Source organism: Clupea harengus, chromosome 22 (genome assembly GCF_900700415.2).
Source record: "Clupea harengus chromosome 22, Ch_v2.0.2, whole genome shotgun sequence".
NCBI classification, from domain to species: domain Eukaryota; kingdom Metazoa; phylum Chordata; class Actinopteri; order Clupeiformes; family Clupeidae; genus Clupea; species Clupea harengus.
In genome coordinates this window covers 3,785,554-3,801,853 of record NC_045173.1, presented here as the reverse complement: position 1 = coordinate 3,801,853, position 16,300 = coordinate 3,785,554, and the positions used below count along the sequence as shown (strand labels likewise).

The following is a 16,300-nucleotide window of genomic DNA, read 5'->3' as shown; positions in this document are numbered from 1 at the left end:
GAGACTGGCAGCAGCGGCGGCAGCATCCACCTCATCTAAAAAACATCACAGTGTCAGCTCAGGCTACCGTCACGACTGATCCCCTGCTCACACGTCATATTTGCACTACTAATACCCAATAATGATGCCTAAGGCTTGCTTGCAGGAAGACATGGGTTAGACAAACATTCTCAACGGACATGAAAGTGAGCGGTGAGAATAGTGTTGCAGAAGAGATATGTATCCCTTGGGTACGGTGGAGTGTGGTGCAGGGCTAGGCGAGGGGGTGGATGGGGTGCAGAGGTGGGGGGGGGATGGACAGGGACACTCGGAGCACCTTCACTGGGGTGTGTCCCGGCACCTGAAGGACACGAGGACCAACGCACACACCAAGCCATCCAGTGATATCTGAGGATCTAGATGTTACCCACACACCAGGAGGATTTCCTTTTGTAGACCGTAGGCCTGATCATACACATGTTTAGCCAAATAATATGCTTCCCAATCAACAGAAAGGGCTTAAGGGAAACGCGGCCTTCTGGTTCTGGGAAGTGGCCCGGTGTATCCCAAAGTCAGGTTTTACCCTGCTATCCCGCTCGGAACCTCGGTGGGCTTACACTGAGAGCGATGCTTCATGTTGCTGCTCCCCTTGCTTGAGGGCACGATGTAGTTCGTAGAGGTGTTGGCAGGGTCAGAAAAAAAAAAGTTTGGCCGGTTTGCAATCTAAATGCTCTCCCGTGTGCCTTGCTGCAGTGCACTTCCGAAACATAACTTGGCCATGTACGACCTAGCACTTTTTAAGGACATGCTGTAACATGGTGCAGAAACAAGCTCTCGGGGAGAGTCTCTTCCACGAGGGGGGGGTGTCGGGGGGCAGAGCACCTCGTCGGCTGGCCTGCCTGCCTGACGGACGGACTCGCGTCGTACCCCACCATCTCACTGCTGTTGTCATTACTCTACCCCGACGACAGCCTCTGGAGGTGCCATCTTAGGGCCAATTAGGGAGGTAGGCTGGTGCGGCAGGCTGGAGGGGCCAGTGTGCGGGGGCACGGACCTCCTGGCCTCCTGGAAATCAAGCCTCCTGCTCTGGCAGACCCGCGCTGCTCGCCATTAATACTGCAGCAGGCCAGGGCCAGCAAACAAACTTCACACACGCACCGACACCCACACACACACACACACACACACACACACACACACCTGTCGTTATTGCAGCAATACTGTTTCTATATAGATGGACAGAAGTAAAGAGGTAGAGGTAGATATATAGGTGGAAAAAACACACTAGATTGTTGGATAACAACATTAAAATGAGAATGAGACTGGGGGAAGTGTGTGTGTGTGTGTGCATGTGTGTGCCTGAATGAGAAACACACACACACACACACAAATGTGAATGACTGGGTCCATGCCAGAACATATGGATGTCTGTCATAGGAATGTGAAGGACTTCATGTATGTGTGATTATATACTACTGTAAGTGGCACTGCGTTTGTTTATGTGAGTGGCACTGTGAGTAAATGGATGTATGTGTGAATGTATGTCAGTGTAGATGTGTAAATTAGACGGTGTGTGTGTGTGTGTGTGTGTGTGTGTGTGTGTGTGTGTGTGTGTACAATGTGAACTGGAGTAAAAGCCAGCGAGACGCACAGAGAGAGAGAGAGAGAGAGAGAGAGGGAGTGAGAGGGAGTTGAGGTCCTGCGCGCGTGGGCCTGAGGGGCAGCCATGCTGACCTCCTGTACGGGGCAGCCTTCTAATCAGGCCTCCGGTGGGCTTGGCATTTCAGGACCTGCCTGCTCTGTCCAGCGCTGTCTGCAGCCTGTCCAACTAACTACACAGCCAACTCAGCAGGGAGGGAGAGGACGGAGACGAGAGAGTGTGTGTGTGTGTGTGTGTGTGTGTGTGTGTGTGTGTGTGTGTGTGTGTGTGTGTGTGTGTGTGTGTATGTGTGTGTGGATGTTATTGGCATGCTGGTTGTGTGTATGTCTGTGTTAGTGCCAATGTTGTGCTGACTGGATTTAGAATGTTTTGATGGGTTTGTGTTTACAGTGTGTGTGTTTGTAAGTGAATGTTTCTATAAATGTGTGTACTGTGCATGTGCGTGTGTGTGTGCATGTGTGTGTGTGTGTGAGCAGTCAGCAGTGCTGATGGATGGCTGGGGACTGCATGTGTACACACTGTAAAACATGAATGAGTGTGTGCCGGAATGAGAGTTGGTGCCCACACAGACGAGAGCAGCAGCAGTAGCATCGTCATCAGCACCAGAGTGTGGCCGCTGCTTTTCCATCCGCCTGCGTGCGTAAGCGGCTGCCCAGTAATTAGAGCTCCCTGCAACAGCAGCAGCACCGGCGAGCGGAACACGTGAAAATGTGAAAGAGGTGTGTGTGTGTGTGACAGAGAGATAGCTAGAGAGAAAGAGAGAGAGAGAGAGAGAGAGAGAGAGAGAGATAGACTGAAGCAGAAAGGGAGAGAGAAAAAGTGAGAGAGACATAACGTTAGTGCCCTGTGACTAGGACACCCCTGCTCACGAGGCCAGGCCTGTCAGCCGCACACTTATTAAGCATGATAAGGGCAAAGGATCGGTTGCTCTGGCAAAACCCCAGGAAAAAAAGGGAAAAGAGACGAAGACAGCCCCCTCCCCTCCCCTCCCCTCCCCTCCAACTCCATCCCTCTCTTTGGGAGCAGTGCAGTAAGGTGGAGGACCTGCGTGAGCTGCTTGCTGCTGGCCAGTCTCTGGGTGGTGGTCAGGAGCTGGCCGCGGAGCTGGTGGCAGGTGTCGCTGTGCTGGCGGGCCTGTTGGAGAGCCTCCCTGCGGTCGTGCTGCAGAGCCTGGATCTGCTGCTGGAGGGAGAGCACACCCTGACGCGTATCCGCAAATGCACCCTTCAGCCGCATCCTCCTCTTCCTCGCACGCCACTGGTGCCCTGCTGAAGAAAGCAGCAAAAAGGAGAAAGCAGCAAATTCTGTCATGATTTTCTTTTTAGTCAAGTAATCGTAAACTCAAGGTTATGTGTTACTATGGAATAAAATCAGGGCCAGGTTTTATGAAATTATAATATTGTTTGTGAAATGTTGTGATTCAAAAGTGTCCAAAAAAACACTGCAACAAAATAACAAGTAAAGTAAAAAAAAATGTCATTACTGTGTCGCAAATCAACCTTACGGCGAGAATCCCTCATCAGATTGTGTTTTGCTTTACTCCTGAGTAATCACATCACGTGTGGCCACAATAAACTTGTGCAGTTTTCTGTAATAAAATAATAACGCACACCCAGTGCTCTGTTTTAACTGGCACTAGCAGGAAGGCGCTGCAAGGAGACAGGGAGATATTTAACGCTTAACAGGTGATTCTGCGTAAGTGGCAGTGGGTAGCATTACTAATCAGTGAGGCAGGCGAAGAGTGTGCCGGCTGAGTGAACATGAGAGGCAGAGGGGGGATTTACCGCGCTGAAACTGGGGCTCCACCTGGCTGAGCTCCTCCGCAGGCAGGCCTGCCAGGGACGCGCCGTCACCACCACCGCCGCTACCGCACCTGTACACCTGGGAGGGGCGGGAACAGAAACTACATGACACGCTCAGGATGGATCAGGGGAGAAGGGTGGGAAGAGTTTAACGTAACACAACGTGATGTCTCCTGACAGGGCGACACCCAGGCGAAAGCGTTTGTAGTCACATCAAAGGTCCTTTTGTATCGAGCACCCGTTAAAAGGTTTTGATCACTCTCTCACTCTCTCTATCCTGCGCACGCTCTTCGGGGTTTGATCACAGATTCATCCGGAAGCTCTTTAGTGTGACACGGTCGGCGTGGCGCGCTGCTGTCATGGTGATGAGAGGTGGCGGGGCTGATGAGCTCGCTGGGGGCAGAACAGCGAGGATCTGAGGGGGCGCTGACAGCTCCCCCGATCCCCCTTCCACACGCCCAGCCTCTCCTCTGCTCTGCTCCTCTCTCCTCCGAGCGAGAATTTCTTTCTATCCGTCCCGTCCGTCTCCCCGCCTTCCTCCCCATCTCTGTATCCGCTCCCCTGCTGCTGAGCAGGAGCGCTGGGACCACGGGACCCCTGATCTCTCTCACTTGGCTTGAGGAAGACACTAAACTACAACGCTATGCTGGAAGAACAGGACCCCAGCATCTAGATCATCACACAGAGCCGTCTCTAACAGCCACCAAAATACAGAGGTTGTAGCACTAGTTTCCTCGAAACACAAATATTTTCTGCATTTCAGTCATTTAAACGAGGCAATGGCTACACCTGGAAAGAAACAAAATATCAAAGCTTCTAAAAAAAAAAAAGACAGACAGACATACTCCACGTGACATGGAAAAAGGACTGGGTGTTTGAGTCTCATTGTAAGGCAGAAATATCTGAGAACGTGTCAGTTGTGTAGAGCCCAAATACAATGGTGGATGAAGTGAAGCAAACCAACCCTGTGAGTGGTCTTCTTGTGGAGGGATTTCACGAGCGGTGGGTTGTCCAGGCTGTCAGAGTACTCCTCCTCCTCTTCCTCACTGCCACTGCGGGAAACAGAGGGCCATGAGATGGTCAGTTAGCTCAAGCCCTTAGACACAGACACACGTGCACTCGTCAACACTTCAACAGGAAGGGCTCTTTCAGGAGATGCTGACATTTACCCTGTGAGTTTTGAAGAGCTTGACACTGGAGCAGAGGGCTGAGCCTGGAGCAAAGGACCATGAGAGAACCTGTGCTGTGTTTAGTGGGCCACTCACTCGGACTCGCAGGCCCAGATATACATACACACACATCTGGACACAACTGGATAGAAATTGAACTTAAAATGTGGATGCGAGTGATTACACAAAGTGAACGGAGCTCAAATTTCTAAACCAATCCAATTTCTAACGACTGCAGCTCAGAGCGGGGGGGCAGTGAGTCCAATCTGAAAGTTCAAAAATGCTGTTGTTAAGTCGGGCCTTATCAGCAATGGATTTGGCTTTTTGTTGTTGTGCATTTTTCTTCAGGCATGTGCTCGCGCTGTTAGGGCAAAGCGTTTGAGGAGGGCATCGGAGTGCACACTGAACCTCACTGTGAATCAGATCACATGTGTTTCCTAAGTCTATGCTAGAGAGACAGCAGACGCAGACACACTACTGATCAGTGGTATTAGAGTACAGTACAGTAAACCTGAAGAATAGATGCATCTGTTCTTACCACAGAGCTCAGACCTTACGCTCACCACTTCAGACATGCTGAAGCAAAAGACATTGGAAGACAAAAAACATGCCCCAACATCAGCACTGGCTGATGGTAAGTGTGTGTTTATAGATGTGTGTGTGTGTGATTGTGTGTGTGAGTGAGTGCGGGTACACGCGTCCCCTCTACTCCACCTCGCCTCACACTCCGCGGCGAGCGAACATATTGAGAAGCCCATTTAGGCGCGCATCATTGATTTGCAGCGGCGGCGGTACAGTGAGCCGGGTACAGTGGTCCCATTAAGGCGCCGGCCGGCGGGCGGGGGAGCGGGGGGGATGGTCTGGGGAGACGGCGGCGTGATGGAGAGAGAGAGGGTGGGGTGTGGTGTGGTGGGGCGGGGGGCGGGGGGCAGGGGCTGTAATAGCACAGCGGAGGGGGAGAGTAAATATCAGCACAGCTAAGCGTCTGAAATCAAATCAGCCCGACCATCAGTCGGCAAAGCCCTGCCGCCCAGGCTCAGTATAAAACATACATGAAATAATTACTGTGGATGGTTGTTAATTTAGAGGATGTTAAACAGCTTGTAGACATCTGGTAGTGAGCCGAGGAGGGTCATTCAAAATGCATCTAACTGAATCAAAGGGGAGTGTGTATGTGTGTTTGACGGAGAGGGGTGGGAGAGGAGAAGAGCGAAAGTGGAAAGGGAGCGAGAGAGAGAGAAGGAGATAGGAGAGAGAGCGAGAGAGAAAAAGAGATAGGAGATAGGAGAGAGAGAGAGAGAGAGAGAAGGAGATAAGAGAGAGAAGAGAGAGAGAGAGAGAGAAGGAGATAGGAGAGAGAAGAGAGAGAGAAGAGAGAGAGGCGTAAAGAAAGACATGGCGGCTCATCTCTGGATGGAGGTGTCACAAGATAACTGAACTGACTGGTGAGGCTTGCCTGGGAATGCGTTTCTGTCAGGAGGTGAATATGCAGAGGAGTGCTAAATTAAATCAACCTGCCAAACTGTCAATTCCAGCGCTCATGACCGGCGGAAAATGGCTCCGCCGGAAGATCTCGGAGCACAGGCTCACTACCGCCGCCCGCCCGCCTGGCACCGGTTCAACTCCACCACAGAGAGGTGGCTAATTCTGCATGCAAATTTCAGTCAATAAGCTGAGAGCAGGGCGTCCCAGGATATTTCAAAGGATCTGACAGTTTTTTTTCCCTCCGTCTTCGTCTTGCCTTCCGTTTTTTTTTCATATATATTATTTGCGCTCCTGAATACCAACTAGACAGGAGGCTGAAATTCAATCAGCCTTTTGCTTACACTTTGCATATGCACACTGTCCCCTTCACCAGGCAAAATAATGAGGGCGAGTGTGAGAGACAGAGAGATGAAGAGGGGGATAGACAGAGAGAGAAAACCAAAGAGACCAAGTGTGTGCACCCATGTGTGTGTGTGTGTGTGTGTGTGTGTGTGTGTGTGTGTGTGTGTGTGTGTGTGTGTGTGTGTGTTTACCTGTCTGCGCTCAGGTCCTCCCATCCGTCTCTGGTCGGGCTCTCTCTCCTCCTCTCTGGCCGTCCCCTGGTGGCGGGTGGGTGGGGGCGGTTTCTGTGCTGGTACGGGGGAACTCGGCTCCACGCGCTCCTGACTTTGATCTTGCCGATGGGGGCCACGGGGCCCTTGGCTCTGCGTCGGGTGGCGGCTCCACGGAGGAAGTCCCGCTCGGCCCTCACCACACCCAGCTCCTGCCTGAGCCGCAGCGCTCTCTGCCTGGCCTGGGACGCCTCTCGGCCAGCCACCTCCGCCTCCCGCCTGGAGGCCTCCTCCTCCGCCCGCAGAGCCTGGGCCTCGCCTAGCTGCCTCTCCAGCTCGCCAGCAGCTTTGGCCTGGGAGGCCTTCCCCTGCGCGGCCCATAGGCTGCGGAAGCGATGGAGGGCGGCCTGCAGGTCATCCCGGTCCTTGGCCAGGCCGGCGTTGGCCTCCTGGAGCTCCTGGTTGTCCTGGTGTAAGCGCTGGGTCTCCTCCTCCAGAGACACCATCTTCCTCTCCAGGAGCTCAATCTGCAGGGAGACGAGCAGACAGCAGCAGACACGGGTAATCACACACCGCCACGCTCACCTCGCCGCTCCTCTGCGCCACAACCCAGTCACGGCAAACAAGCCAATTACATCTGACATTTTAAAAAGATGAGACAAAAAACCCCCAGAAAAAAGGAAAAACCAAATGCAGTGCATGAAAAGTGCAAGTTTTTTTTTTTTTTTTTTTTTTTTGTAGAGTGACGTGGCAGCTGGCATGAAACGGCTCTACACTGAATGTGCAACAGGCGAGATAAAAGCACGTCTCCCAGGCCTCACCCAGGCAAGCGCTGGCTCTCCGGGGTTGTGGACCGAGGGCAGGTCTGTTCTGGCACGGCCCTCTCCCCCGTTACCCCATGGCAAAACACAAAAGACGGCGAGTTTGTCTCTTTGTTAGATCTTACCGGCGAGCGTTAAAGAGAGGAGGGGATGCCTGCTGGGTCTATACCCCCAGGCTAATCACCGCCTTTTATTTAGCGCTCTCTCTGCCCTCTGCTTTGCACGTTACCTTTCAAACAAAATTAGCCCCCTTCTTGGCTGGCTGACAACAGAGTGCAAAAAAGAAAAAAAGTGGGTGACATACACACACACACACACACACACACGCACACGCACAAAGAGTGAGAGCCCCACCCCCACCCAATTTTTCTTTTTTTAATTATTTCAATTACTGTGCGTTTGTGTGAATGCATTAACAGGGGCCTGCCCCTGTAGGTTATTATATTTAACATGGTGCTTGTCACTCAGTAATAAAGGTGATGACAGGCCCCATTACGTGGCCATATGGCAGCTGCTGGCTCGGCTCGCAATGGCATCATCTGCTCTGAATTATTCTCAAACAATTTCATTCCTGCACTGAGGCGGTGCGGTGCGGTGCGGTGCGGTGCGGTGCGCTCCCTCACACTCAGGCACTGCATGAGGCCCTGCAGGAGGCCACCTGTACTACACGCCCTGGACAAGGTGAGTGTCGGGCGACCTGTTCAAAGGATTTTGCCCCCAGGTTTACATTTTGCCATGGCTCTTAGTGGCCGCACATATACATCTCAAAGTCAATGAGAAGCGTGTCTTGCCGATCTGAAAATTCTGGTTTGTACAGATGACAAAATGATGCCAAACCATAGGGGTTTCAGTTGCCCTGCAATGCAGAAAAAAAACACAAAAAACCATAGTGCACATAGACTTGCGTGCTGCTCCAGTTCAAGCATGCATTAAGCACGGCCCCTTGTTTTGGTTGTTAGTGTGGCGTTGGCCTACCCTGAGGAGGGCCTCGTGGGCCCGGTGAGCGCTGGGCTTGCTGCTGCTGCTGCTGCTGCTGCTGCTGACGACATCACTTTCCTGCTTGACCACTCTCTGCAGCAGCTCTGACAAGGGGAACAAAGCACACAGTCAGACTGCAAAATAAAGTCAACGAACAATAGACTCCGAAATGATGTCAATTATCATTAATTACAAGCAATTTCTTGACCTTATTCTCTTCCCTTCTTGTCTATTCTTCTGCCGGAGTGCACAGTGAGCACAGAGTGAACAATGTGGAGTGGAGAACGCTGGAGTGGAGAACGGTGGCGGAGATCTTGTTGGTCGGCTTCATTTTTCCTCTTTTTCGATGAGATGCTAATGGCTCTCTTATGTAACGCGGAAATTCTAACAAGGGGACAAATCCTTCAATCGATCACGTCAAAGCAGCGATCTCCGATAAGTATTAAGGGGATGTGCGTGAACTCCAACAGCGTCTTCAAAGCCCTGTAGTTTTTGTATGGAGAGCGTGTGTAGGGGTAAATCTGGATCTGGTCCAAATGATTAAAACGGGGACTTGTGAAAGAAATATGCTATATAATTATTATCATGATGTGTTTGTAGTTTGATATTAGTCTCAGAGGTTCCTTTGTTCTGATGAGAGGAATTCTATCTGTGAGAACAGAGATGTTAAACTCAGACCTGTCATTTGATGTTTAGGGTAGGACTGAATTAGGAGACCATGTGTTTATGTGAACTCATTCTGGACTGTTGTGTTAAAGTCTGGGTTTGGGGGTCTTAGGTAAACATTCTTATCTTTGGAACCCAGGACGGGATGGTACAAGATGGGAGTGTCATGTCTTTGTTCTGTGATATTGTCTCTGCATAAAGTCTGTTACATGGTACCAGAGAAGGCAGTGATGGTTTGAACAGCGTTCTGAAACCACTGCGCTCCTATTGTGTGAGTGTATGTTGATGAGCGGTCGAGAGCCATTCACTCCTCTTTGCCAGAGTAAAAGTCAATTATTTATTATATTCTTGGTTGTGTGACTCTTAATTCTGAGGTTAATTACAGTCCTTAAAAGGGTGAAATAAATCCCTAACAGGACTGCATTTGGATCCAGTGCTCTTTCCGCATGTGCTTAGGCAAGAGGAACAGACTCAATTGGAAGGCCGAAGATCTTTTTTTTCACCTGCTTCCCGTTTATAAAATTTTCATGGCCGACACGGATGCTCATTTGTTGGATGGAAATGTCCTGAAATATTTAGACAGCAGACTTTTTGGGTCAGCTGACCTCTGAGCAGGCGGAGAGGAGGGCTTGACATGCTGGACTCCTGCTCCTCATGGCCTCTCCTCTCCTGCCCTAGCCTGGCCTCTCTCTCTATCTCCAGTCTCTCCTCCTCCCTTTACTCCTCCTCCTCCTCTCTCTCTCTCTCCCTCCGTTCCTGTCTGAGACGGCCCCTTAAGAAGTTTGTTACTTTAAATTAGCCGTCTCTTTTGTCTCCTGCGCATGTCAAGTCTGATCAGGTGCTGTGTGGCTGGCCTGCCCTTGGCTGGCAGGGCAGAACAAGACAGACCCAGACCCAGACCCAGACCCAGACCCAGAGAAGGAGCGCTGTTTACTGGGGTGTACAGGCACGGCACAAACAGGTTCCTCAGCTCAGCAGAGAGAGCTCTGGGCTCTCTGCAAGCGATGGAGAGGAATGGGGGAGGGAGGGTTCCATCCCCACAGCTGCTGCTTGCATTTGTGCCTTCTTTCACAAGAAAGAAAGAAAGAAAGAAAGAGGGATATAGGGAGGGGGGGATGATCAAAAAACAACAACAAAAAAAAACTTTGGCCGGACATGCCATGCCACGCCAAGGCCTTTCATCTGTCCGCGCTGGTTGTGATTCCGAGCAGACGATACCGCAGGAACAGGAGGCCTTTGATGGGGTCGCAGGGGCTCCTGTAGGAGTCAATGCTGACGCATGTTTTATGGATCGGGCGGACCAGAGGCTGGATGCACCGGGTTAGGAGAATCACCGTGGAGTGTGCGTCTCAGGGCCAAACGGCCAGACTCGCTCCGGCGTGTACCAGCCTTACAGACCCACCGCCTGTGCAATCAATGCCACGCCATCACTGCCAGTGCCATGCCTCCATCAAACATCGCTAACAAGCCTTCCATGGAACGGCTCACTTAATAAGAGAGGCTGCCCGTGCCGAACCAAACTGGTATTTCATTCATAGTGATCATTAGATGTTATTACCAAGCTGCAGCAGAACATTGAGGTGATTGTAGTCCATTTCAGACACATCTGTCTAAATGTTTGAAAATCATTCATTTGAGGCCACTCAGCCTGATGTGCAAAAGCATTGACTGTGGGAAGCAGGCTCTATAATTAACCGTGCCTTTGTAGTTGTGCTTCCCATTCACTGCAGGCCCCTTCATTAGGCTCCGAGTAATCAAAGAGAAAGTGGACAACTTCATTATTGAGCCCCTTAATTAAACACATTGTGAGCTCCACAGTGTTTGACAAACAGAAGGAGCGAAGAGTGAAATGACATCAATTCTCTCCCCTGACAGTGATCCTCACCCTTGTTCCTGGAGGCTTGATCTCACAAATCAAAAGCAGAGTGTGTCAGTTTCAAAAGTGCCGCTGTGTTCCCTCTGTGATAACACCTTGTAGGCACACGAGAAATTAATTCTGTTACCTGTCACTGGTATGGCACCAGGTGTAAAGCATTCTATTAAACTGTGATTTGCCATGCCAGGTGTAGAATGAAGGCATGTCTGTCTGTGTGTCTGTCTGTGTCTGTGTGTGTGTGTGTGTGTGTGTGTGTGTGTCTGTGTGTGTGTGTGTGTGTGTGTCTGTGTGTGTGTGTCTGTGTGTGTGTGTGTGTGTGTGTGTGTCTGTGTGTGTGTGTGTGTGCGTGTGTGTGCTACCTTGGTGCTCCTTCTCCAAGCACAAGCGCAGCTCCTGCGTGGTGGTGCGATCCATGGCAGCCTGAACCCGCATCACATCCAGCTCCTCCTCCAGGTTGGCTCTGTTACGGGGGGAAAACACGATCACAGAGAATCACCACAACATGCGTATGGGGCAGCAACAACCTCTGTCCTCCACACACACCGTTATATGGCTCAAGGGTTTCCCGTTTTCTTTTGGAACAAGATTCTGGAAATCTAGTGACCAGTTTGAACTGATCCAGCTACGCGCATCCATCAAAAAACAAACCTGAAATTGAATAGAGTGAAAAAAGAAGATGATGTCCATGAGACCTCAGTCTTGCTTCTTCATCCAACATGGCTGCTCTGTGTCTAGGTCAGCCTTAGACACATTATCCCATACAATTGTGGTAATTCCTCACATAGAACAGACGGATAGCATGCTCCCGACGCTTCCGCAGTCATCTCATGTTGGAGGCCTACCTTCACTTTGACATCCTCCCAATCTCTCCCCCACTGAGATGGAAGTATAAAAAGACTCACGCTAATTAAATAGCTCTTCATTCAACTAGAAATCAAAGAGCTAAGTGACAAGCAAAATACAACCCAAGGTAGGTGAGCGGAGTTGTCTTCGCCAGGAGAGAAGGTGGGGTACAAAGGAAGGTGGGGGTGGGATGGGGTGGGGGATCCTTACAGACAAGGACTGAAACTAAGCCCAATTAGCTCTCTGCAATTAGCTCTATTCATGCTAAAGGCTAATTAAGAGGAAGAGAAGCCATGCTCAAGACTGCACTTTCAAGTTATTATTAGGACCCACAAGAAGCCAACAGAGGATCAGGGTAGGCCCCAGTGAGACTCGCAGCACCTGAAACACACACCCAGTTCCCCTCCCATTCGCTCTACAACTCCAGGCGCAGCGGCGGCTGGGAATCCTCGGGCGAATTGCAGTGGCTTGCCTCATCAACCTGCTTTTCCGTGGCCCAACTGGGAACCTCAACAAAAAAGGAAAACAATTTCTACAGTTTCCATTAAATAAAAGAGATGTGGGTTCCGTTAAAGGGGGGGGGGGGGGGGGGGCATTTCAAGGATTAGCCCTGAACTTAGCACTGACCTATACTGTCTGATGTGAGGAACACCTGGAGAGTGCTCTGTGCCATCCAATATTCTCAAGTATAAATAAAGTCAATTTGGGTAAGGGAGAGGAAGATGGAAGCATGTCCTTTTGCTATAGATTTTGTCTATTAATGTCTGAGTCAATGTGCTGAGCACAAACCTGCTAAGAGGTTGCTTCTCCATTCTCCCCTCTCGTGGAGGACACGGACGGCAGAGGGGTGGATATAAAATGGCCACTGCCATCTAGGGTTTCTAATGCATGCCTCGGAGGATGGCAGGATATTGACGTGACACCAGAAGTGTGTACGGTCGACACGCCTTGTGTTCCTCAAAGGTGAGTGTTTTGCCAGCGAAGATTCTGTTTCGCAGTACAGGGTGTCAAGTTCACTCCAATGACCCTGTACAGGCAGGGCTGCCGGGCACAGACAATCACGGAGGACAGTGAGCCAACCCTCCGCTCCAGACACCCAATGCTACACTTTAGAAGTGACTCACCATTGACTAGAACAGATGTGCAATTTCTTTTATTTGGGGAAAAAGGGAAAAAAAAAAATTGGGATGCCAAACCAACCTACAACCAGAAATTCTTTAAATAGTATGTAGGTAACAGCATGCAGGTAGACTACTCAAGGACAGAGTTGGACTTTCAAGTCCTTTGTTTACAGGCTTGAATCAAACTCTGCAGATGAGCAACTTCTTTTAAGGTCTGCAGCAGCAAGAAAACTCGCTGGATGCCTAAGGCCCCTGGGCCACGTCTATACAAACACCCACACATCTAAAGAAAGAACCAGGTGTACCAACACCCAGCCTGCCATGGAGACAGAGCCTCCAGTCTCGCCAGACTTGACAGCAGTTCATTTAAAAAAACAAAACAAAAAAAAAACACAGTGACTGTAGCAAATCCTCTCTCTCTCCCTCTCACTCCCTCTGTCGGTCTTTCTTCCTCTCCCTTCTCCTTTGTCAACAGTGTATAATTGTTTTCTGAGATGCTCCTACCCCCCCCCCCTCCTTTCTTTCTCTCCATGCACCACTTCCATCTCATCCCTCAACGCTTTATAGCCCGTGATTCCTTGTGTGAATACATCCATTTGAATAACAGATGTTTATTTGCAGTCGGGGGAGCTCCCTGAGGATGCTAACTGGGGCCTTCTCCAGAGGCGGCCCGGCCGGTTGGATGTGTCTTGGAATAAATAAGTAAAGGCAAAGAGGGAGAAACGCCAAGGGTTGAGAGGTTCCTGGTGGTCTCGGCGAAGCGCCTCCAGTAATAAAGGGGGGGGAATAACCAAGCGTGCTGGCTCGCACTCAACACCGGCGGACCGCATTCATCACAGCGTACATCCCAAATGTGGCTAACAAAACAAACGCAGAACGAGAGAGGCATTTCTCTCCTGGCTAAGTTCAGGCACAGTGAAGTTCAGGATGTATTTAAGTGCATTTATCCAGTCATTTTCACAGACCTAGGGGAGAGGTAAACTGGAACAGGTTTATGGTAATGAAGAACGTCCAGGTAGCATGTGTTGATGCAAAGCTTCCACGGAGGCCGACCGGAGAGCACTGCTAACCAACAATAATATATTTACAACAACACTACTGTCAGATTGACTTCAGAGAAACTGGGTCGAACACTGTTATTCATAATCACATAATATGAGGACAAGGGGAAAAAAGCGCCTCAATTTCAAATATACACACACCAGTTGTCTTACTTTTTTACAGCCGCTGTTCTATAAGACAGAGCATATGCATAAGGGATAGAGAGCAAAGACAAAAGATTGTCTAAGGAGGCTAATTATCCATTTTAATGTGCATTCCTCCAATTCTCCTGCCTACAGAAGGAAGCACAGCCTTAAGCCATCTATTGCCCATTATTTGATCTCTTACCTGAGCTAGCCAACTCAGCTTAGAGCACAAACTGCCATCCACTGCCCCTGGGACCACAGCAGTACATCATTTCTGACCACTGGGCTTTCGCTCGCTAGCTTTTTTTCCTTCTCCTTCTTTTCTCCTTCTCTCTTCTCATCCCCCCTCTATCCATTTCACGCCCGGCACACAGGAAAAACAAGAGACAGAAAAGCACTCCTGGCCCTTTGAGGCGGTGGAGGAGGAATCGCGCTCGCATTTAGGGGTGAAGGACTGAGGAAAGGCATCGTTTGGAGCCACTGTGGGGAATTGTCTGTGGTCTAAGCCCAGAAAGACGGCTCTGAAGTCGGGGAGTTGCCCCTGCGGACCAGTGCCTGCGCTGGTAGTGTGGAGCAGACGCCGTTCAGATGGTCGTCTGCAGAATGGCTCAAGGGCAAGAAGCGGACCGCTGGGGTCTCGGTCTGGAGCAGACCTAGACACTCCGTTCTGAGCGCCGCTCAAACTGACTAGAGGGGAAATCAACCAGGCCCATAAGAGCTGGACCTGTGTACATGACAACATGCTACCTTCTGTGCAATTAGGAAACGCTATATAATCCCAGCAGATTTTTGTATTTGGCATGGGTAATTTGAATTTTGTGTAAAAGAAGGGTATAAATGTTATTTGAATTATTATTATTATTTACATTTTTTTTGACAATAAATGTTATAATAAATGTCATGAAAACATTATGACAAAATGAACTATAGAAGGTATAAATGCTCAGCATGGCTCAGTGCCATGGACATCTCCAGTGGGAGTCCAACTCAAACAGGGCGTTCCCTCAGAGCCCACGTCCGTGGAAACCAGAAGAAAATACACTTGTAGATGTGAAGCTCACCAGCACTCCCTAGAGTGGCTGCATACATATTTACACTGATAATAGTGACTCCTAGCACAGGGCATTAGAACAGCTCGCTGCTTTCTAATGCATGTTTAATGTGTCCTCAACCATACAAAACAGGCCAGATAGGCCACAGCTAGAGGCACAGCATTCTCTTTGAAATGATTAATACAAGTTTTAATTTCCTGATTTCAGTAATCAGAGACAGCCACCACATGCGTTCCCAGCGCGTAGCAACCCCCCACTAAATCATTAAACACTGAGCCAACTTCCTGGAATAATTAATTGAACAAGTAATTGATAGAAAGGGCACGCACTTGTGGTCTTTTTCCAAACACGCATAAAGCCTTACTTTGTGTTCCCCCTATCTTAGCATCTTAGCATAGGACCCAGGGCAAAAGACACTCATTACTCCAAACACCTTTAAGCAATCGAGATGAAAAGGAAAAACAGCAGCGCAAAAAAGGGGTAAACTTTATTAAACTTCATTAAAGTCAAAGTCGGGGATCATGTCTGTAATGGTCACTCTCAGTGGAGGGTGCGCAGCACAAATCATCTCAAAGGCTTTTTCCCTGCGTAATGGCTGCCTAATTCAGGCTTTGATGTCGTCTGAGTGTGCCAGTCGGCAGCTAAGGGCCGTGTTTATTCTGTTTATGAGGCCTAAATAATTCCTGCCTCTTTTCAGCTGCAGACCTTTAACAACAATTAACAAGTGTGGACACACGGAGCGCGAGACAGATGCATAATGAGAGAGAGAGAGAGAGAGAGAGAGGGAGAGAGAGAGAAAGAGAGAGGGAGAGAGAGAGAGAGATCAACATTCCTCGCATCACTACGTGACAAGGAAGAAATTTCAATTGGACTACATCTGCCTGTTGGCTTGATTTGTTTTCGCAATTTACTTAATTTAAATAATTTCCCCCAAGAGTGCTTTCCAGTCCGATATCAAACTGAGGTCTGTGTCTGACATTCAAGTCTTGTTGTTTCTCAGTAAATACAAGTGTCTATTGGTTCCTTTTGTTTCCCTGCCAATTTCAATTTACACCGAAGGTAAACATTACTGAACTGAACACTGGAGCAGGGCAGAATTAAAGATGGTTT

General features: G+C 49.6%; 1 protein-coding gene across 1 annotated transcript in view; it reads right to left on the bottom strand.

The window, feature by feature from the left end:
- The window catches only part of cntln (centlein, centrosomal protein), a 71,282-nt gene that overhangs the window by 27,427 nt on the left and 27,555 nt on the right, over window positions 1-16,300 (bottom strand). The window contains exons 6-11 of the mRNA XM_031559982.1: window positions 11,347-11,447; window positions 8,443-8,549; window positions 6,629-7,173; window positions 4,406-4,493; window positions 3,424-3,520; window positions 2,684-2,904 (exon numbers count right to left, since the gene is read on the bottom strand). Of these exons, the coding sequence (XP_031415842.1) occupies window positions 2,684-2,904; window positions 3,424-3,520; window positions 4,406-4,493; window positions 6,629-7,173; window positions 8,443-8,549; window positions 11,347-11,447 (1,159 nt within the window). The remainder of the gene's footprint in view (window positions 1-2,683; window positions 2,905-3,423; window positions 3,521-4,405; window positions 4,494-6,628; window positions 7,174-8,442; window positions 8,550-11,346; window positions 11,448-16,300) is intronic.